Source organism: Cyprinus carpio, chromosome A4 (assembly GCF_018340385.1).
Source record: "Cyprinus carpio isolate SPL01 chromosome A4, ASM1834038v1, whole genome shotgun sequence".
In the NCBI taxonomy this organism is placed as follows: domain Eukaryota; kingdom Metazoa; phylum Chordata; class Actinopteri; order Cypriniformes; family Cyprinidae; genus Cyprinus; species Cyprinus carpio.
In genome coordinates this window covers 6150337-6172425 of record NC_056575.1, presented here as the reverse complement: position 1 = coordinate 6172425, position 22089 = coordinate 6150337, and the positions used below count along the sequence as shown (strand labels likewise).

Below are 22089 nucleotides of genomic sequence, written 5' to 3'. Positions count from 1 at the left end.
AGTCTAATAAAATTTAAACAAAAAAAAAAAATCTTAAAAAAATAAAGATGTCATGTTCATTTACATTTTAACTAAAAACATGTCACAAGCATCACATTATGAGGCACTAAGGACTTAAAATCTGGATGCACCCTTAAACCCCATCCTGCATCGCACCATGGCTTCACCATTTCAAAAAGTGTTTCTCTTAACACACCAGATTGCATAACACATCCACATATCCAAAAGTAAAAATAAATTTTTCATCGGCTTCAAACCACCAACAGAACAACACCTTCCCCTTTGAGAAATGAAAGCATGCTGGTACACGCGGACACAAAACAAACTTTCCTGCATTTCTCATTGTCCAAGAACCAGTCACCTCCCTGTATTTCTCATGTAGTACACCCTCCAGAGACGAAATAAAAACGAGGACCAGGCCAGGTCTTACAAAAGAGAAAATAGCTCAGTCGTATACACCCTAATCTCAGAAGTTTATCTTGATAATACGTTTCAATATATTTAAACAAACATCTTTGCTTTTGCCACTAACCATTTTTCTCTACTAAAAATGAACAAATGGTTTTAGGCAGTGATTAGATCTTCTTTTCAGACAGCAGGTATGATCAAAACCAAGTGTCTATCACAGTTCCTGGAAAAGTCCAGTTCTGAGAAGATACAGACACAAACCCTGAAGGCCAGAAGATATGCACCCCTTAAAAATAGAGATAAATACAAAATCTTCACCAGATTTTTGGCCATTTTGAGATTATTGGCTTTCCTAAATCTACTGACAACCTTGTTGATGGTAAAGTAAACATTTTGTGTGTTCAACTGTGTTTTCAATTTTAAGTGAATCTTTTCTGCCATCATTAAAATATTGTACATATATTTGTATAAATAAATAAATTAAAATCATAAAAAAATACATCATAAATAATACAAAATAAATTAATTTTAAAAAATACAATTCTAATAAATAAATTTGTGATCAGGTATCAGTCACCCTGCTCAGATGCAGGTTTCAGTATTCGTCAATTTAAAAAAATAAATAAAATGCTAGTCATGCATGTTTGTTCGTGTATGAGTTCACACCAGGTCGGCATGACATTACACTAATCCTTCTATATCAGAAAGACCTCGAGTCCAGCTTCCTGACACAAGCTGCCCAGTCAGACCATGACAAACACATACACAGGATTGATCCAGCAGATTGAACACATAGACCTAATGTTGCAACTGAAGAATCCTGCTGAGATCCACACAGCAGATAAAGCAAGAAAGCACATGCTCAGCATTGTTATCAAATAACTATGAGTCTATTCTGCTGACAATATTCACAGCAAAACGTGACGTCATGTGATTAGACCTGGGGGAACATTAAAACAACCACAAAAACAACCTTACAAAAACAAAGGATCAGCCACACAATATAGTACTGAAACAACAACTTAAAGCACTGATGTGAGAGACACCTGTTGGATCACTAGTTAATATATATGATTGATATTTCTTGTATTCGTAATACATGAACACCTCTAACATCCAGATCATCTTTAAACAAAACAAAAAAAAGTTGTCAGGTTTTGTTTTTTTACTGTAATTTACAACCAACATCAATTTAAAGGTCCAAGTACTCAAAAAAAAGTTTAATAACAAATTATTTTTCCATTTAGAATTTTAAATTAAATTAAAAAAATATATTTTTTAAATATTTAATAATTCAGAACAAATATTCCATGTGTCATCTATAATATGAGCTAATAAAAACAGAATTGTAACAAACATCACATTACGAAGACATCCATTTTTAATATAACAGTATAAATACATAGAATTACATAATATATAAATATATATTTTGTTAAATTAAATACTGTGGTTAAAAATGTTAAGGGAGGGGCTCTTGGATCTTCTCAGGGGAGCCAATCAAATTATTCTAAACGAGAATCAGTCGGGAACGACACTCGATTGAACTACCTGCAGGGTCCCTGTAACAACATCATCTGCTTTTAAACAAAACTGCTGTGTTTGAGGGTTTGTTTTGTTCAGAAATAAACACAACTTCTCCGTTTGGAATTAGTGTAAATATTTCCCCAGCGGGGAGATACTTTGTGTCTGTTCTAAAGAAGAGATATTTTGTAACCGATACATATTTTCCTGCTGACGTCACAGAGAGTGGGGAGATACTTTGTAACAATTCGCGGATATTTAGTAACCGCCTCGCGGACGCTTTAAATCTGTTCTGCGAGGGAAATAAGCAAAGTAATCAGGGATGAAAGTCTGAAATGCACATGCATGCAGTCACAGGGCTTGACACCGCCTGGACTGAAGCTTTGGACGGATTCGCAGCGGTTTTTACCACACAATAGTGTCCAGATTGCCTCACTAGAGCTGTTTATGTCGAATCATAAACTCGCCCCTGGGAACGAGACTACTCTCTTACACGAAATACGTGTGTATTTCTCTTCTTTTCCCTCCTGCTCCTCCATTGCTTACTGGCGCAACAGCGTTTCATTTGAACAGTCTCTCGTGCGCATAGTGTTTAATATCAGCTTTATTTGCCTTGCTTCTAGTTTGTCTGGGCGCATACGAACGTATATAGACCGTTAGTGTGCAATATACAGATATTTCTCCACATAATCCCACACTATCAATGGGCTGTGTCCGAGCAGTTCAGACTCTTCAGCAGAGGTAAATCACTTTCAAAAGCTCCTTACCTTCTTCCACAAGAGGTTAGTCCGGTTTGGTGAGATGGCTGTGCCTGTATCTATTGTTGTAGACGGACCGTTATCACTTTGAGAGCTGATAGCCCTGTTTTAGAGTACTTCTGTCGTTTTCTCCCTCTCTTTGCCAGATCTACCAGCCAGGGCGCTTCAAGTGACGTAACAAACCGGGATGCGCGTGCCCGACACTGGCCTCCATGACCGTCGTGACGTACACGAGCTCTTCTGCACTTCTTATGCGAGGTGGCACCACAGAGACGATGATATGCTGGTTATGTACAGTGGGGTTCAAATGTATGAGATCATTTTATTTATTTATTTATTTATTTAAGAAGTCGTTGACGTTTTATAGCAGTGCGTTCACATATGTATATATATATATATATATATGTATGTATATATATATATATAGAATTTTAATATTTATATTTAATATTTGCATTTTTCTTTTTTCAAGAAATAGTGAATCTTTTACACAAGTGAGTTCACATGATCAGTGCCACCACACTTCTTTATTACTATTAGCGAACTGTAGTGCATAAATCATTTTATAAGTCAAATTTTGTGTGTGTGTGTATGTGTGTGTATAATCACATTGTGTATATATATATATATATATATATATATATATATATATATATATATATATATATATATATATATATATATATATATATATATAAAGTTTTTCATACCATCATCAATCATATATACAAAGAGCAAAGAGATTTATCCAAAATGCTGCCCAGATAATTTACATTCCTTTTTTCTTGACATGAGCATTTTTTTATTTGTTTAATTTTTTTATTCATATGATACTCATTACAAAATTATAGAACATAATATTATATATATATAATATTATGTTCCCTTACCCAAGGAAATTTGATAAAATTAGGCTCTAGTCTCATTCCTTTAAGTATGTGATGCATTATCATCAGATCAGCATTATTAGGAAATTACATTATTATTCTTACTGAAAGCTTTTTCAAACCAATTCCATTTACATTAATACTTGAACTGTACTGTCTAATGCTGATCTATTATTATTATTACTATTATTATTAATGCTTTAGTTATTATAAGTAAAACCTCAAGTCAAATTTACTTTACATTTAAAACTTGAAAGGGATTTTTTTTTATATTATTTTTATTTCCATTTGCCTGTTTCTATGACAGATATAGTCCACTAGAGGTCAGTAGAGCTCTTCAATACAGTTGAGAGATCAAAATTACAGTTTTCTACAGTTTTTAAATTTCAAGGTAACTGCTTAGTCATATTTGAAGTTATCCTAACAGGAGTAGAAGGGCAGTTTTTAAAGCAATTTACTAAATTTCAAGGTCACTGCATAAAAAACTTAAATTAGATATTTGACACAGAACTCTGATCAAAATTAGAGAACACTACAGATGCATACAAGTTATTGGTGTTAATCTGGCACATGGTGCTAATTTCCTTTAATATATGACAAACCAGGCAGCATTCCTCTAATTTTCACTGAGACTGCACGATGGCAGGCTGCTCTAATGTGACTGAAATCCTGCAACAGGAAGCAGTCCAGATGAAGGCCAAAGGGATGACCCTTTCAGCCATAAAAAGCTGGTCGTTCCAAATCTGTGATTTCTTGAATATTGCAGCTTCACAATGGCATTAATACATTCAAGTCACCCAAAAACCCTGGTCGTCCACGTAAGACAAAACATGAGCAGACAGGATAATGCAGAGGCTCTCAATGGGGAACTGAAGTCTTAATCTAAACCTGAATCCTTGGTGACAAAGTTATGGCTAAGAAATCCACTACAGTTACCGACATGCCTTGGATATTTTGTCAAACGTTAACAGTGGTATACCTACAGCTACAAACTTTGAGCAATAAAGATTAACAATATTTCAAAAAAGGCCAAATATTTATAGATTGTTCTGTATTATGATCTCCATCGTTGTGTACTGTATAAAACACACACACACACACACATTTTTTATGTGGACATTCCATAGACATTTTTTACAGAAAAGGTGCCAGAGATCATTTAAATAGATTAAACTGGATGGTAAACAGTTGAATATTTCATAATAAAGTTTATGAATAGTTGGGACAGTATGAAGTATAGAACACATATTAGATGATGAATTTGTGTTATTTGATTATAGTTTTGCCTTTGGGTAATATAAATCACTAGACAGTCTATGAAAAATGTATGTTGTTTTATAGACACTTTAATATAATGCCCTCTGTAGAAATAAATAAAAAAGAACATAAACTAATTATGTGTCTTCTATGATTGGACCGGTCTGAAGAATGTGACTTTCATCATAACCATTTACTGAGACCCTAAAATTGAACAACATGAAAGAAACAGTCAATTTGCTTATTATATTGTGGCATACAAATTTAACATTGGAATTTCTTCTGTATCACCTGTGTTATCTCACAGACAGTTTACTGCTTAGGATAGAGACCTGTCTTCTGCACTCCAAAAGCGGTGATGAAGATGTTGATGATGACGGTGAGAAACACCAGCACAGTTGCTACATTGTTTATTATGTCCAGCTTCCTCTGATTAGCCACATCATTCAGGTTTTTGCGTGCTGAAAAGGGAAGATTGCATGAAAAGGAATCACTAAATATAAAACATCTGATTTGGATTTGTGCTAACCAAAATGAACCCTCTAAAATCCCTTACAGATTTTGTGTATAATACATGATGGATTTCACTCTCACCCATGTGGACAAAGAGAGCCCCCACGAGCACTTGGAAGAAGAGCGACGCGGCGATGAGGACGATGACAGTGAGGTAGTAGTTGAACTCGGGGCCCTGCTCCAGGACGGCTTTCAGCTGAGAGGCGTTTGCCATCAGCAGCGCCACATCCAGCATGCTCTCTGCTACACTCTTCTTAGTGGCATAATGATTCATGTTGAGAGGTTCTGCAGGCTGAGAGAAAGAAATCAATAATAAAAATAAAATCTAATTATTTTCTGCTATTGTAATTAGCATCGAATGACATTGAATCCACCTTTTATGGTATATATGCAGCTTCTGTTGGATAAAGCTCTGGCATGCATCTACTGGGTCTATCGTATAAAAGAACATTGTCAGACTCATGCATACTCATTTTAGATGTATTAATTCACCTACAATGTGCTGGAATATTTTCAGTGGAGGAAAACAAGAAGCCATCTACCATCATCCTTAGAAGAAATATCAGTGGTTTCCAGCAACATCTGTACTCTGTGAAATAAGACCCTTCAAAGCCAGAGAAGTTCTCAGTGCAGATGGTAAATGAACCCAGTTAATTAAAATAATAATAATAATAATGATGATGATAATATTTTAAAATAATTATTCTTGAGTTTTCTCCCCTTTTTTCACACAAATAGTTTATTTCATACACAAAAAATATAAGTATATAATTACCTATTTATATCATTTATACATAAAAATCTTCCAACAGAACATTATTATATACATAAGCTGTAATATGAAAATTCTAATATACATAATAAATATATATAAATTAAAATATAACTTTAAAGTCTTCTTCATGGATGTTGGCAATTGCCAACATAAAATTTATGGCCTTATTTTTTTAAATGGACTACAGAACTATATGAATATTTGTAAAAAAAAGTTTGTCATGATAAATTAATGCACTGACGTACCGTTTGTAGAATTTAAGTATTGAAATGGACATTTTAGTTTCCCGTTTCTACCAATACATGGCAGCATTTCACTATTGATTTTTCAATCTGCAATGTTCGTTTTGACAATCTGGGGGCGCTAGATATCCTTGTTTACATAATCTTTTTTACAGTACATTTTTTATTAACTATTATTATTATTATATTAATAAACTAAAATATTATAATATATATATATATATATATATATATATATATATATATATATATATATATATATATATATATATATATTAATATTATAATCAATAAGTCTCCTGAAAATTAGAACATTACAGGAATAAGACTAATATGTAGCCTACTTTAGTGCCAAATATATAAAAACATTAATGTAACTTGTAGATATTTTTGTTCTCAAACCACTAAAATTTTTTAAAAAGTCATCACCCAAATCCTTTCTTGCTCATACCTTTTTTTTCTTATCTATCAAGAGCCCTTGAAACCTTTCTACCAAATCTCAAAATCAGTCCAACACTTTTGCTTCACTTCATGTGTTTCCTGATTCTTCTTTTTGATCTTGGTTCTCTAAACATGCCCTTATCACTGTCTACAGGACCTGTTAAAGACATGTAGGTTGAGAAAGATTGCATCTACATGCATGTGTGACTCTATAAATATAAGATCAATGGAGTTCAAGAATGTGTCCCAACACCCGCTTACGCCAGCAGACATCTTATCTACACCAGAACTAAGTGTTCTGATGTGCATCTGCTGTCATTCACACTGTCCCGCCCCTTCCAAACATACATGTTTCATACATGTGATGTGACATAAGAAGAGCCTGTTTTGTAAAAAAAAAAAAAATCACAATGCAGGAAAACTAAGACCAGGCAAGCATCCAAATACCACACGCACAGGCTATTTTTCTTTCTAAAATAAACACCCTGGGAGAGGTCAGGAATATTTTACATGTGGGGCCTGTGTCACTGGTCCACAGGAAGTCCACCTCCCCACCCACTCATTGGCTGCTCTCACGTCCAATAGCAAGTGGGAATGGGTGAGGAGGGTTTACTCAAACAAATAACTTTCGTTGCTCCGTCTTCTTTTTACTCCTCTTTTCTGGGCAACCACATCCCACATCACGTGCAGATACAGAGGAGGTCTGAACAAACACCAGCATATATAGGCCTACCATGTTTATGTGTGTAAAAAAGTTATCCTGTAAATGACACATAATAAAAATATATTTTATTATATCATATTTCATCTCAAGTTTTCACTGACACTTTTAAACTTAAAAATGATAATGAAAATGTACTATAATACTTTATGAAATAAATATTTAAATGTTTTGTGATTATTTTGAGATGATCTTAGTTTTAAACATCTAATATTTTATATTTTATGACAGATTTCCAATGTGTTAAAATTTATAAAGATGATAAAATATATAAATGAACACATTTGAAAAATAGTTAATATGACCTTCACGTAACAAAAAAAAAAAAAACGCTTAAATCTATTAGTCAAAACAATAAGATTTTATTTTTATATTTTATTATTTTCACTTGAATTTATTTAAAATGCTAAAAAAAATGTTTTGTTGTATTTTTATTAGTTTATTAGCAACCACCCAGAACAGCCAAACAAACACACAGAAACATGCTAAAAAGCAAAAAAAATAAAAAAAAATAAAAAAATAAAATTTTATTAATGAAACTTTCTAATGAAAAAAAAAAACAAATACTGCAACTGAAAGCACCAACAATGATCCAGCAGATGTATCTTGTGGGAAACTGACCAACTCTTGTATTCTTAGTTTAGTCTGTGAATTAAGAATTATTTTGATGTCAGGAAATGGTCACATTGCCGGCCCACTGGGTCAGATCCATCTCTCATGATTTCCTTTCTTTCATCCATTCATTTTCAAATTATGAACCACTCACCTTTTAAACCAGAAGCACTATCCCATGAACTGAGAATAAGTTCTGTTTACTTACAATGACATTATACTGTTCATTTAGAAACTTTAAAACAAAAGAAGCATTGGATCGATGTTTCCCCCAAAGCCATTATTAGTTATGAAAGATTTTCATAAAAGCCCTTTCTTCTTGACACCGGTATGGGGTGTGTCGTAAAACAAAGGGCTTTCTGTCTCTACAGGATTCATGTTATGATGATACTATTGTGCGATTTTATGGCTACAAGGCTTTTTTTTTTTTTGCCATTCTGTGCTCTGACATGCTGGGATAACATTAAAACCGTTTTATACATTTCAGTTGATATGAAAGCTACTGTACTCACTGACCTGTGGCAACGGTGTAAAATGAGCGAAATTTAAAGTGCTGATTTTACCATTTGGCCTTTAAACATCTATAAAACACAGACTTCCTTCCTGTTGGACACGCTGGCGGTTCATATGGATAGCGTGACCTCTGACCACATATTTATTGGCTCTAATTCTGAGCAATAAAAATATGAGGCTCTGAATGACTAATGTAAAGAAATGCCAGAATCAATCAACACATGCACAGTTACATAAGAATATGACAGAACTTCAAGGCACTCGCTGCATTGCAACATTCACCATCAGTGTCGTCACGGCAACGGGGGATCCGTGTAAACAGAGCTGGTAAAGTTCTATGTTGCCTCAGAGCTTTCAGAAGTGAGCCAATCAGGACCAGGATGCATTGATGTCCCAGCTAATTAGAGAGTGAATGGAGCTTTAGGAATGTGTTGACAGGTCAGTGGGGGCCCAGGGAATTCTGGGAATGTTAGATACAGTAAACCTCAGTTCCCCTGCAGTTGTAGGGGACAAAAAACACATGGAGTAGAAACATTTTAAGATGCCTCATAAAAATCAGAGGGAGTTAATATTTAACATTTATATTGCCCTGTTCAAGTTTGTTTAGGCAGCTTTTGAAGTATTTGCCTAATATTATTTTATTGGAAAAATAAATGTAAGACTTAATATGAGAAAAGTACAAGATTTAAAAAAACAAATGCAGTGCAGACTTTTTAACCATTAATTCTTGCTACAAGTTACTTTGTTACCAGTAGGTGGCGATATGTGACTTGTTTTTATGAGTGAGTCATTTGAAACATAAATTTTTTTTTCTTGAATCATCACCCAATTCTTAAAACACATTGATACATTCAGGAGCTAAACTGTCTATTTGATCAATTTAAAGACACAGCCTTTGAAAGTAGACATTGAAATTACTCATTTATGAGTGAGTCATTGAATTATTCACTCAACCAATTTGTTCAACAACACAAATTCATTCAGGAACAAAACATCACTACTATGTGTTTTTTGGAGATGCTTAACGATTCATTCTGCTTTGTCTTTGTTTAGAACTGTTTTTAAGGCAGAGCAAAAATAAACAAACTAGCAATATTGTCTAAAATGGAAGTTAATTGAATATATTAACTTCTTGTTTATAGTGTACACTAGAAGCCTATATTGTAGTGAAGCATACTAAAGTACAAATCTATGCCTGATCCTCAAGCCGTTGTTTATTCCCCCATTGAGAAAATAAGTGCTTGCGAGAGCATGTTTGACAGACTACACATGGACGGTTTCAGTCTGTATAAACTAATAAAACTGGGCCTTTTATCACTGACAACGTGTCTGCATTTGTGAAATAACAGATTTCTGTCTATGTGAAGTTATCCGTTGGGCATATCGTGGGCTGTTTGGATTTGAAAAGGGTCACGCTATGTTTATGAACACAGTTGCTATAAACACTGGAACATCTTCACTTCATATCAAACACGGGCAAAGTGGAGGCGAGGGGAATGTGATAGGACACGCCCCTTTCCCGCCCACAGAGCCTGTGGCAACTGTCACACCTCATGAACCCTGTGACCTCACACACACAGATACTTATTCCACAACATTCACATGATCACAAAAATTAAAGGTAATAATAATAAAATAAATAAATATAATACATAAATAGTGTTAATAATAATAACAAAATAATTATAAATATATATATTTATATTTTACATTTGTAATGAGTATAAAATAAATAAATAATGGTGATGATTATTATTGATTGTTATAATAAATAAATGAGCAAATAAATAAATACTTAATTGTAACAACAACTATTAGTAGTAGTAGTAGTATAATCATCATCATCTTCATTTATGTATTTATTTTTCATTTATTTTTGTTTATTTATAATTACTTCTTTTATTATTATTATTTTTAACAACTTTAATTAATATTATTATTATTATTAAATCATCATTTATTTATTTATTTATTTATTTTATGTGTGTTTGTTTTTTATTTATTTTATTTATAATCAACTGTTTTAATGTTTAATTTAATTTTGTACATTTTAATATCATTATATATAAATCAATGAATTATAAATTATAACAACAACTATATGGTCATCATTTATTTATGTATGCATTTATTTTTCATTTATTTATTTGATTAATATTATTATTATTATATGGATTTTGATTAAAATATTTGATCAAAACAATTCAGGTTCATACTTTCTAAAATATAGGTTTCTAAAAAGACGCTGCGAAACTGTAATAAACTATTAAAAACTCACTGAGTAATTTGCTCACAAACAGACTGTCACCTGCACTAACTTCCTGGCACAGTGACTCTCCAGTGTGTCACTGCTGCTGCTATTGTGTTCATACAGGAGGATGGGAAACGGTGTGTTGTTTGTGCATTTACTGTGTGGTTGACTTAATTTGATTTTTTCATGCGGATGTGGCTAAATAGATGCTGAGAAAAAAGCTGATTTAGATTCAGAAATAGTGAATAGAAAAAAACCCTTGGTTCTTCTTTTGAGGTCATGGCTCACCAAATGAGACATTTGACAAAGTTAATCCCAGTTTCTCTTCTCTCATTCTATATATACACACTCACATGAAGCCAAATGTGTTTTCTGTTAGTATGTGACCTTTTGTTTTCACTCATAACCTTCAGTGACATCCTGCTTCTTGCCATCATGAAAAAAGTATAGCGTTATAGATTTTATATACCCATAGGAGAAAAGAGCTTTCCTGTATTGAAACAGGAACAATGCCAACAGTTTGCATTTACATCACAGACTTCAACAGGATTTGCTATTTAATGTTGGTAGTCAGATATACTGTAGTTGTTATCAGGGGGAGCGACATTCTCATTTTAGAAAGCATTTGATTGGACGAAACAAGTGAGTGCAGGATGAGTCACCAAAAGCGGTCTGTTTTTTTCACAAGAAGAGAAAAACTCAGTTTTAAATGTGTATATCAGCTAATAGTAAGTATGATTAACTTTTACGAATATATATTAGCATAAATGACAATAAAGCTTAACAGACATAAAACCACAAAACAATGGGTTTGTTAATATCTCAATTGTTTATAGGCAAAAATGAGATTAAATTGAGTGGAAATTGAGACTTTTGATAAAGTAAAATCAGGCATGCATCTCTGTTAGAGAGATAACATTTCTGCTTGTAGGAGATACATTTGTGGCAAAGACATAAATGAGACCTCCATAAGATGGAAAAGCAAACTCTGAGCAATAAACTCGTCTTCTGGGTAGCATAAAACACACACACACACACACACCCTGTTTGGCAAAGTACAAGACTGTGCAAAGTCAAAATGGAGCCCAAGGGAGACTCTACTCTTAAAGAATTCAAACTAATATCATCCCCGCTCCTCATACCAATGTGTGAGGAGTTAGAGAACAGGAAATGTTTATTTGACACTTTAAGCTTCACAATAAAATCCCTACATTTGCTTTCCCATGAACCCGCCAAGCATTCTTTATATTTCCTGTAGCGACACAAGGATGAGTAAATGATCAGACACAGTGTCCTGGTGGGCTGTCATTGGAGTAACTTCATGATGAGAGAGATTTGAGAATGTGTGAGTGTGTGTGTGTGAGTGTGGATTTAACTTTAGCTCAGCAGCAAAACTCTCCCCAAAAGAGCTAAATCTGAACAAACCTCCCTCCCAATTAATTGTCATACAGCGGCTTTTCATAAAAACATTGTTTATATACTGTATGTGTGTATGTATATATATATATATATATGTATATATATATATATATATATATATATATATATATATATATATATATATATATATATATATATTTAAAGCTGATGTAATTATGACAATTAATATATATTTTTTTTTATGTTAGAAAAAAAGAATACATTTGTTTCAATTAAGGTACGTCCCTGAATGTCTTCAGTTGAAAACTCAGTGAGTGAAAACACAGTGAGTTTTTCCATTTATGAATTATTTTCTAACACAAAAAAGCAAAAAGTATTTTGTTTTTCTTTGTATACTTTTTTAGGGGAATTTTTTGGGAAAGTTTTAATTTTTTTTTTTTTTGGCATTTTGGGAATGTTCGTGTGGACTCAACTATAGCTTTAGGCCAAAATTGTCCCCAAAAGTGAACTAAATCTGACCCAACCTCCCTTTGGGAACATTCAGGGATGTTCTCAATTGAAAGTAATTTTTTTTGTTGTTGTTGTTTTTATTTATTTTATTTATTTATTTATTTATTTATTTTTTAATAGCAGCAGCTTTACATACAAACATATAAATCATGAATTGTATTTTTTTTATTATTATTATTACATTTTTTGCATTTAACTGTAGTTTTAGACCAAAATTGTCCCCAAAAGGGAGCTAAATCTGATGAAACCACTCTTTGGAGACATACAGTGACGTCCTTAATTAAAAATCTTAAACATTGAATTTTTTAAGTAATTATTTATTTTTCTTACACTAAATAATGAAGTAAGTTTTTTGTCATCATAATCACAGCAACTTTGCCTAAAAACATTTTATAATTTAAAAAAAGAAAGCCAGTTTGTCCTCATTTATGAGTGAAGGTGAGGGTTTTATTGGGATACAGGGACACAGAGCTGGACAACTGGGGTGTCACTTCTATAAAGTGGGTCATGATGTTCTGCATTAACCCAGGACGAGTCCAGCAATGACACACACACTCATAGTCTCCAAAAATTGCTCTAGAAATAACATGCAGAATACACAAAAGCCACACACACACACACACATACACACACACACACACAATGTCCCCCTCTGTCCTTTGATAAAGAGTTTATCTGCAGAGCTGGGCTCAGGGCTCGCTGTCCCTATCTGTCCTGGAAACAACAATAAAGAGAGAAAAGGGGAGACAGAACTGTAAATGCAGGAGCAGAGGGTTTGTGGAGCAGGTTCCTGAGCTCAGGGTGGAGGTCTGTGTTTGTCAGTTCAGTTTTCCAGCACCATCTTATCACCCTGTTTCACTCTCTCTCTCTCTATTCCTCCCTCGTTTATTCTATATCTCCCCTGAGCTCTCTCTCTGTAGTTCCTTCCTATGAAAACATGACCTCAGACAAACAGGACTCGAGCAGACCGAGGCTTTGGCATGATGTAAACTCAGTGTGCCCACAGAAACATCTCTCAAAGCTTGGCTGTGTGTCGTGGCGTGGAGGGTAGATGAAAGAGATGTTAAGGAGTATCATTTGATTTAATTTTTTTAATGTAAAATTTAACATCATTTCCGTCACATATATATAACATCACATATATTTTTTATCCTTTTTCATCCTGTTTGATTTTCATTTTGGATTTGTTGCGGCTTAGAACATGAAAATATATTAGGTGGCTTAATTTAATTTTAATTTAATTAATGTACAGTAAGCTCATTTGAAGTTTTATTTAACATTTGTAATTATTCTTTTGTTTTAATTTATTTTATTTCACTTTATTAAATATATTCATTACATTTAAATATTCATGAAAATATATATTTTTTTATTTGGGGATTTTGCTATATTGATTTGGTAATAATGCATGTAAAACAAAGATGAGCTATATTTTGTAGCTAAGAAAGTGAAAAAAATATTAGAAGGTTAATTGTTTTGTATTTAATGCAAAAGTTTTTTAATTACTTGTTTAATTTATAATTAAATTAATTTTTATATACTTAATTATATTTAACATTTTATAATTTATCATTTAAATTTTAAAATTACAATAGTATAATTTTATTTCACTTAAAAATATATATATTTTCATTACATTAAATAATTAATTAATTACAGTATTCATACATGTATTCATGACATTTAAATATTCATTAAATATATGTTTTACTTTTCTTTTTTTTTCTTCTTTTCCTTGGCTGTACCATGGCATGTAACATAAAAGAGCTGGAAAGAGGTGTTAAGTAGTTTAAATAAAAATTAAATTTTGGTTATAATTGACATTTTTTATTTTGAAAATGTAATATATTGTACTATAACTTTTATTTTAACTTAATTAAATATATTTAATATAACACCTTTTTCAACCCTTTTTTTATGATTTAGCAATAATGCAGCTCAGTAACTGGATGTAGTCCAAACACATGCCCACACATTTGACATTTCTCTGACAAACTCATATTCCTCTATTACCCTATGCCAAATCTTCCATGCTTGATTTTAACTGTATCCAATGATGTATATTTGATGTATTCCCATCCTAGCAACAAGATAAAACTGCACATTTGCTATGAGACCAACCCATTTTCCCCACTTGTGAACAATTTCCATGATTCTCTCATTACCATCACTGGCCTGTAATCATAAAAGAGGCCACCAGGTATTTTCATGGGAATTTATAGCGCATTCAAAATGATAGATGATTATACTGCAGGCATTCTGCCCTGTCAGACTGACCTTGAAGTCACTCAGATTTATACAGCACGTTACTGTATGATTATACCAGTGCTCTTTAATTGTGTCTTTTGGTTATCACACTCTAAAGTTAGAGGACGTGTGAATATGTGTGTGTACAGAGTGTGGTTGGGGTAGTGTTGGTATGGGCAGGGCAGGGCATTGAAATGGCCTAAATTGGGCAGCTGCAGCTCTGGAAAGCACCGAAATGGCTGACAACTTTAGACATGGCTGCTGTAGTCACATGAGCTGGAATGTCTTTCATACTGAATACAGTTCAAACTGCTAGAAACATGAGTGCAAATTCCTGCTCTGCTGGTCAGTGAGTTAACAAACAGCTAGAGGGAGACAGGCCTTTGTCTCTCTCGCTCTCTCTCTCTCCCTCTCTCTCTCTCTGTCTGTGTGTGTGTGTGTGTGTGTGTGTGTGTGTGTGTGTGTGTGTGAAGAAGCATCATGGGAGTTATGGCCCCCGGCACAAAGCACTGGTGTCATATTATAGTGGAACGTCCAGTTTGTCAAATGACTGCTGGAGCGGCTGAAAAAAGCATTAGGTTTTATTATCTGTGTGTGTGTGTGTCTGTGCTGAGAAGAATCTCTCGGGCAGGTTGACTTCAGATTTATGTGGCTGTGTCATGACTCATCCTGCTCTGAAGGCCATGTAATGTCTGAGATACTTCCACCGGGGTGTTTATGGCCTCATGCAGTACCATGTTTATCCTGCAGGGGAACAAGCAGCTCAGTAAAACAGTTCAGAGCGGGAGAAACCACTCAGAGCAAAATTGTATTAAGCTTTACCCAGGAACTAGGGGCTTTGGGCTGGTACTCTTTATTTTCAATTTTATTGTTTTTTCATTTTTATTCGTTTTTTAAAAATGTCTACCATATGTATTTTTAAAATATGTCTGTGTACCATATATTTTTATAAACTTTTTTTAAAAAAATTCAAATTTATTTAGTTTGTTATTTTAGTAAGTTTTTTTAATTTTAGTTTAGTGTTTTTGTCTTTTTTAGTAGTTTCTGTGTGTTTATTTTTTTTGTTTATTTTTTTTATTATTATTATTATTATTATTATTATTATTATTATTATTATTATTATTATTTATATTTATATATCAGTTCATATTTATTTTATCAAAAATAATGAAAATGTTTTAGTTTTACTTAATTATAATAAACCTGATATACAATACATGAAAAAAAATTTGATGAGAAATTGATTTTAAATTTTAAATAAGCAAAACAATTTAAAGTTTCACTCACACTATTAATATTAATATCATTTAATTATTGTTTAAGTGCATGGAATGTGATAGTGTGAGAATGTAAGATAAAGTGTAATTTTTAGCAAACGTGGAAAGTAATTCTGTTTATGAAAATACAAAAATGCAGCGATTCCCTAGTGAAAGTCAAAAACAGAAAATCTGAGTGGCAAACAAACAGTTCAAAGACAAGAAGAAGAATATAAATTATTTTGTGCATTTGCATGCACAAAATGCACAATCAAGGAGACAGGATAGTCTCTGTACGAGTCAAACAGCCTACAAAAATAATCTCAGAATACATCAAACATCTCTCCTGAGTCTGACATTTCTACGGACGGCAGGATGGACAGATGCCTAACAGTGACAGACTCATGTGACCATGCCGAACAGCCTCCAGAGGGCCGGTCTCATTACATTAGCATCCAGGGTTCATGTTTGTTTGTGTATTCGTCTGGAAAATTTGTCCCAGTCACATGAAAGAAAAGGTCACAATACCTACTTTCTTGATACCGCAAAAAAGTTGACGTAACATGCAAGGTTGCATCATGAAAACACACTTGAATTGGTTTACAAAGCATTGCTTTGTGGTCCAGAGTCTCAAATTATCCAAGCGCTGCCTGTTGCCCACAACACATCCTCAATGAAAATATTTCACACCTTCCTCACTGCTTAAAAACCCACAAACGACTCACTGTGCCTTACACGCACACGTTAAGCTGCTTTCAATCAGAACACCATTAAAGCAGCTCTCTTTAGGCGACGCTGTTGGTATCGTATGGGACTAACCAATGGCTAATAATAAATCTACACCCATAATAGTGTGAAACAGAGTGTGACTTGCTCTTTTTGTGGCTGAAGGACACAGGTTAATGCATAGCCTAGCATGTTTTAAAGTGAAAACACATTTCCCAAGAGTCTCTAAGAAAACCGATCTAGAGGGAAAAGTTATATAACAGGAAATGGATATATAATCTACCACATATGCTTAATATATATATCTATATTTCTCTCAAATTGTCTGTCATCTTGGACAAATATTTTCACTGAGTGTTTCACTGACTGCATTCCGAGATTGCCTTCTCTGTGAAGGACACGTGCAATGCTTACTTAGAAATGAGGGATCTTAGAAGGCAACATGATGTTTCTGCCTACTCTATGGAAAATTCCTCATGTCGTCGGGGGGGGGGCACACATGATTCCCAAAGAATCAAATTTGGGAGCAGAAGACATAACCTCAGAAAACTCCACATGTTTTGCTTTCACATGTGACATTTCAGCATGAGACTTTCCTCCAGGGCTTTCCTGCCTTTCATCGAGGAGGACCTGCTGGTTCGGCCCGCTATAGAACGCTGTATTTCTGAGAAGATCTGTCAAGGAAGAAAAGCAGACAGATGTGACTGGATAAAGTAACCTAAACTGAAAGCTGACCCATGAACAATCAATCATGCTGTCAGTGACAAGCCATGTTTAAACTCTCAGCCAGCAGTGCCATGTGTGTGTCCTACACCAGTGAAGCCTGAAAGACAACAGCTACACACGGCTGCTGTATGAAAGCAACTGCAACTAAGTGTGACTGTTGATGTCATGAGATCTAGTCGCCTCAAAATTTTCTGGACACTTAAGCTACATTTACAAATGGCATCAGAAAACGTCATCCAGGTGTTCATCATATTAACTATAGACATGTTTCCCTAACGTTTGACACCCATAAAGTATCAAGATACCTATGTTCATTTTGAGTTTTCAATATAAATATATTTTAAAATTACATTTATTTCTATGATGCAAAGCTGAATTTTCAGCATCAGTATTCAGTGTCACATGATCTGTCAGAAATCATTCTAATATGCAAGTTGGGTGCTTATTTCTTATTATTATCAATTAATTTTAAAACTGAAAGTTCAAAAGAGCAGGATTTATTTTTACATTATTTTATTCTTTTTGTAACAATGTATAAGTGTAAAAAGTCATGTTTGATCAATTTAATGTGTCCTTACTCAATAAAAAAATGCATATCTGCTGAACTGTGTATCACGTCAAACCCACAAAGCAATAATCATGTTGTCACTGGGACACTAAATCAATAAGATCAAGGTGTTTCATCACAGACGTGACACTATCGCCACCTCCGGTTCAACATTATTCATTCATTTACGGGTGTAGTGTCAGTCGATAACTTTAAACAAACATTCTCTAGAGAGATGGTAACAGCGGATCCCTGCCAGTTTCAATTTTCTTTCAGTTGTTACTTTTTAACCATTCTAGAGCTTATCGTTTCTGCTGTGTGCTCACGGATGTGTTCACGGGTCGGTGCAACATGTTGCATATCCTCTGTGAGATCTTTCCCCGAGGGGCCCCATTCCCCCATCCCACAGGTGAGGGGATATGCACATATCTCATTCTGATAGCTCTGACCCCTGAAGACCACATCAGCCTTGAATCCAAAGCACATCGTGACCTGTTGGGTCACAGTGCCAACATATATACTGCATATGCATCACCTCACTGACATACACCGAAAAATTCCCACTACTGTGGATGTTTTAATGATGAAAAATGAGAAAACTTCTGACTCGGTTAAATATGTCAGTCAGCATGGTTCTGGTTGGATTCCAGTGGTATGGAGAGTTGGCTCTTTTGAAAGAGGGAAGCTCTTGAACAACTGAGCAGTGAGAAAACTCTTACCTTGCATTATCTGACACTAGACTGTCAGTATCAGAGTGAGAAACTGGAAACTGCCACCAGGATTTGCAAGAAAAAAAATAAATAAAATAAGAAAAATTTGCGCCTGATAATTAAGCTACTGAAAAAAAGAAAAAAATATGGTAGCAACATTTTTAGGTTTTATGGATTTAACTTAAATTTACAGTAAAAATTTACTAAAAACACAAACTAGTGAAGTATTAAAATCCTTATTATTATTATTATTATACACCAACAACCACAAAAAACAATGGGTTCGACAATGTTCAGACACAAATGACAAATGAACCCTTACATAACAGGCTTTTGTGACTGTAAGTCAGATAATTCACAAAATATTTCTTATTTTAATACAAGATCCATTGCTTGCCATAAAATACAGTAAAGTATTATTTAAAGATATTATTCAATGAGCCTTTTTTGGAATCCTTGAAATTGAAAGGGGAAAACCCATGATTTCTCCTATTAGATGTCTTCACAAAAACAATGGGGATTTTGTGTTCATCTACACAGAAACTATATAGACATCTACATCTAACTGTCACCACAGTGACCAAACATCCAGCCAACAGACAGCTGCAACCAGAGGAGGAGCGTTAAACATTAAACGCTGTGTTATTATTATGGCAAACAAACCTAATTACCAATAACCTTGTTTAATGCACTTACATAACACATGTTTGGCCTTCAGTGTAAACCTCATGACTGCATCACTCTTATCTGCCCTCATTTTAAGCTTCAAAATCACCAAAGCTGCTGCAAAATTAAAAAAAAATTCACATTTACATCTCATCATGCTAGTGAACTTACATTTTGACATGGACCCCTTCATAGATGACAGCATAATTGTGTAAATCTGTGCTTCATTCCACATCTGGAAACACTTATATCTCCCAGCATTCCTGGATCCATTAGAGTATTAGCTATTATTGTTACTGCAACAGCAGCAGCACTGCATCATGGGACATGATCCAGGCCTGCAGGCTAGACAAATTTATACATTGCTTGGATTTCCATGGAAATTTAATATGAATTCCACACTGAGACACTCCCAGTCACAAAAAAAAGCAAAGGAAAATGACAGAGTTGAAGGAAATGCATTTAACATGTGGCTGTGTTGCATTCAAAAGTGCCACACTGATGTGAGAGATGACAGATCAGATGCTACTGCCCACTATAGAGCCTGGATGAAGTCAAAGAGGTCCAAGAGTATAGGAGCCAATTCCCAGAAATACCAGTCATCATGCTGTACTTCACAAAGACACTCCAAATGTTTCAGCGGAGAACACAAGAAAAGACTGGAGAGAATCTCAGTAAAGAATGAGATATAAAAAGAAAAAGCCAAATTTAGACCTAAATCTCAAAAACAAAGAAAGATGAAACATAACTTTCATGTAAGTGACATGATACCCCCCCCCCCCCCCCCCAGGATAAAACCGATAAAATATTTTATTTCATACCAGTAATGCACATATCCGAGGTCAGATGACCCCCTTAAATCATTTTACATCCGTTGAACCCCCATGGCCCCTTTTTAATCTGGCAATCATTTTCCCAGGGATCAACGTGCTCTGTAATATCATATAGTACTCCAAATGCCCTGCCTGTGAACACTGTGTAATCCTAAGGAAATGGGATCCTAGACTCACTGTCAGGACTGTGGATTAGTTTGGAGACCCGGCGAGCCGCGCTTCTCGGACACATGACAGTGTGTCTTTCTGCTGCAAGTGACCGGGCTGAGACCTTAGTTTCATAACTAATTTCTGTCTTTGCTGCTCTGGCCTTGGGTTATAGACGTTAATAGTATAATGTCATTATAAAATTAACAAGTCGGCAGATGTGACATTTGGACATTCACTGGCACATACTTAGCAAGATGGATGTGAGGCATGTGAAGAGCAAGGATAGTCCTGTGACAAACAAATCCTGCAGGAATTTGTCCCTAGGAAGTGGAACGCCACTAATAATAGAAGCAAGTCTGAAAAAGTCATTGAATAAAACCTTACAGGGAACGTTCACTGCAAAACTCAGAAGAATATAGAAGCAGATTTTTTTTTTCCTTCAGTAAGAAATTAATAAAAACGATTTTTTATTAAAATGATATTGGTCTAAAATCTCTTAAAAATCCTAAAAGAAAAGATCCAGAATCGCTTATTTCAGTCATCTTAGATTATAAGCCATTTAAAAATATCATGATGCCAGGAATAGAAACATTTTTGTAGAATTGTGCTCTTTAAGAGACTCATTTGTATATACAATTCCCAGCTTTCCCAGCGTTGTAATTCTCTTTCTAAGAAGCCATGGCTGTCAGAGGTTTGCGACAAATAGTCTGGTAAGTGCATGTTGTGTTGATCTGCAGCTACATTAAAGGTTCAGTCAGCCTTTGCAGTCCATCACTAATTGATATTTGATGGATTCGTTGAGTGATACTCAGCTTCAGAAGAGAGAGAACTACATGATCGCCTTCCTCTAAATACACAGAACATTCTGCACCCTGATGTGAGGACGGAGCGGGACAGGGAGCTAGGGAAAGAAAATAAGGAATGCCATGTCGCAGCCCCCAAAGAAATACCAACAGCTTCTAGACGTCTCAGCGTACCTGTAGATCTGTACGTCCTCTTGCTGCTGGCATGGTTAAGTCCCAGATGACTGTTGCTGGTGCTGAACAGCTGAATCAGAGACGAGATATACTCAGAGTTCCTCAGAAAGGGAAAGTGGGAAGGTTGGTAAAAGCTTTTGAAGAAATTCATGGCACACAGTGAGGACAGCTGTCCAGACAAACAAGTGTGTTATTCATTCTTTTTTTTTTTCTTCTTCTTTTTTTTTATTCCAGCCCACTCCAACCCACTGGACTGGGTCACAACAAAACTGAACACTCCTTTGTAAACAATAAACCAGTCAAATACAGTATATCCAGACTAGACTAGATTTGATCTGTTTCTTGTTCAAGTGCCCAGGCAGTATATTTAATCCCCCCATCCAGTAAAAGGCTTCATTCATAGCTCATTCACCCACCCAACACTTTTTTAAAGATATTTTTAAGAGCATGTGGCCAATA

The 22089-nt window shown here is 34.4% G+C and overlaps 2 protein-coding genes and 1 long non-coding RNA gene across 16 annotated transcripts in view; 1 reads left to right on the top strand and 2 right to left on the bottom strand.

The window, feature by feature from the left end:
- Positions 1 to 2894, bottom strand: part of LOC109075953 (ELKS/Rab6-interacting/CAST family member 1-like) — a 191814-nt gene extending 188920 nt beyond the window's left edge. For 4 of the 12 annotated variants that reach the window (XM_042738654.1, XM_042738660.1, XM_042738706.1 and 1 more), the window contains exon 1: positions 2700 to 2894. The gene's annotated coding sequence lies outside the window, so the exon portion shown is untranslated. The remainder of the gene's footprint in view (positions 1 to 2699) is intronic. The other 8 variants (XM_042738675.1, XM_042738668.1, XM_042738684.1 and 5 more) reach the window with 5 other exon arrangements.
- Positions 1947 to 5524, top strand: LOC122139741. Of its 3 annotated transcripts, XR_006156511.1 has the most exons (5): positions 1947 to 2434; positions 2556 to 2673; positions 2837 to 2999; positions 5142 to 5213; positions 5393 to 5524. It is a non-coding gene; the product is annotated as an uncharacterized LOC122139741 (long non-coding RNA). The 3 variants fall into 3 exon arrangements; XR_006156510.1 differs by having other exon boundaries at positions 1947 to 2673; XR_006156509.1 differs by having other exon boundaries at positions 1947 to 2714.
- LOC109051957 (ninjurin-2-like) lies at positions 4771 to 21835 on the bottom strand. The gene is made up of 4 exons (XM_019069434.2): positions 21631 to 21835; positions 5429 to 5639; positions 5126 to 5295; positions 4771 to 5038 (listed from the first exon to the last, which is right to left on the bottom strand). Exons 1-3 carry the CDS (start codon positions 21661 to 21663, stop codon positions 5147 to 5149), a joined length of 393 nt encoding a protein of 130 aa, XP_018924979.1. The 5' UTR covers positions 21664 to 21835; the 3' UTR covers positions 4771 to 5038; positions 5126 to 5146.
- Positions 21836 to 22089: the final 254 nt, after the last annotated feature.

Excerpts from the sequence above, each read along its gene's own strand:
- LOC109051957 (XM_019069434.2), bottom strand. The coding sequence starts at position 21,663 with ATGCCAGCAGCAAGAGGACGTACAGATCTACAG. Across the intron at positions 5,640-21,630 it reads GAGGACGTACAGATCTACAG|CCTGCAGAACCTCTCAACAT; the intron begins GTACGCTGAGAC and ends TCTTTCTCTCAG. Across the intron at positions 5,296-5,428 it reads GGCTCTCTTTGTCCACATGG|CACGCAAAAACCTGAATGAT; the intron begins GTGAGAGTGAAA and ends TTCCCTTTTCAG.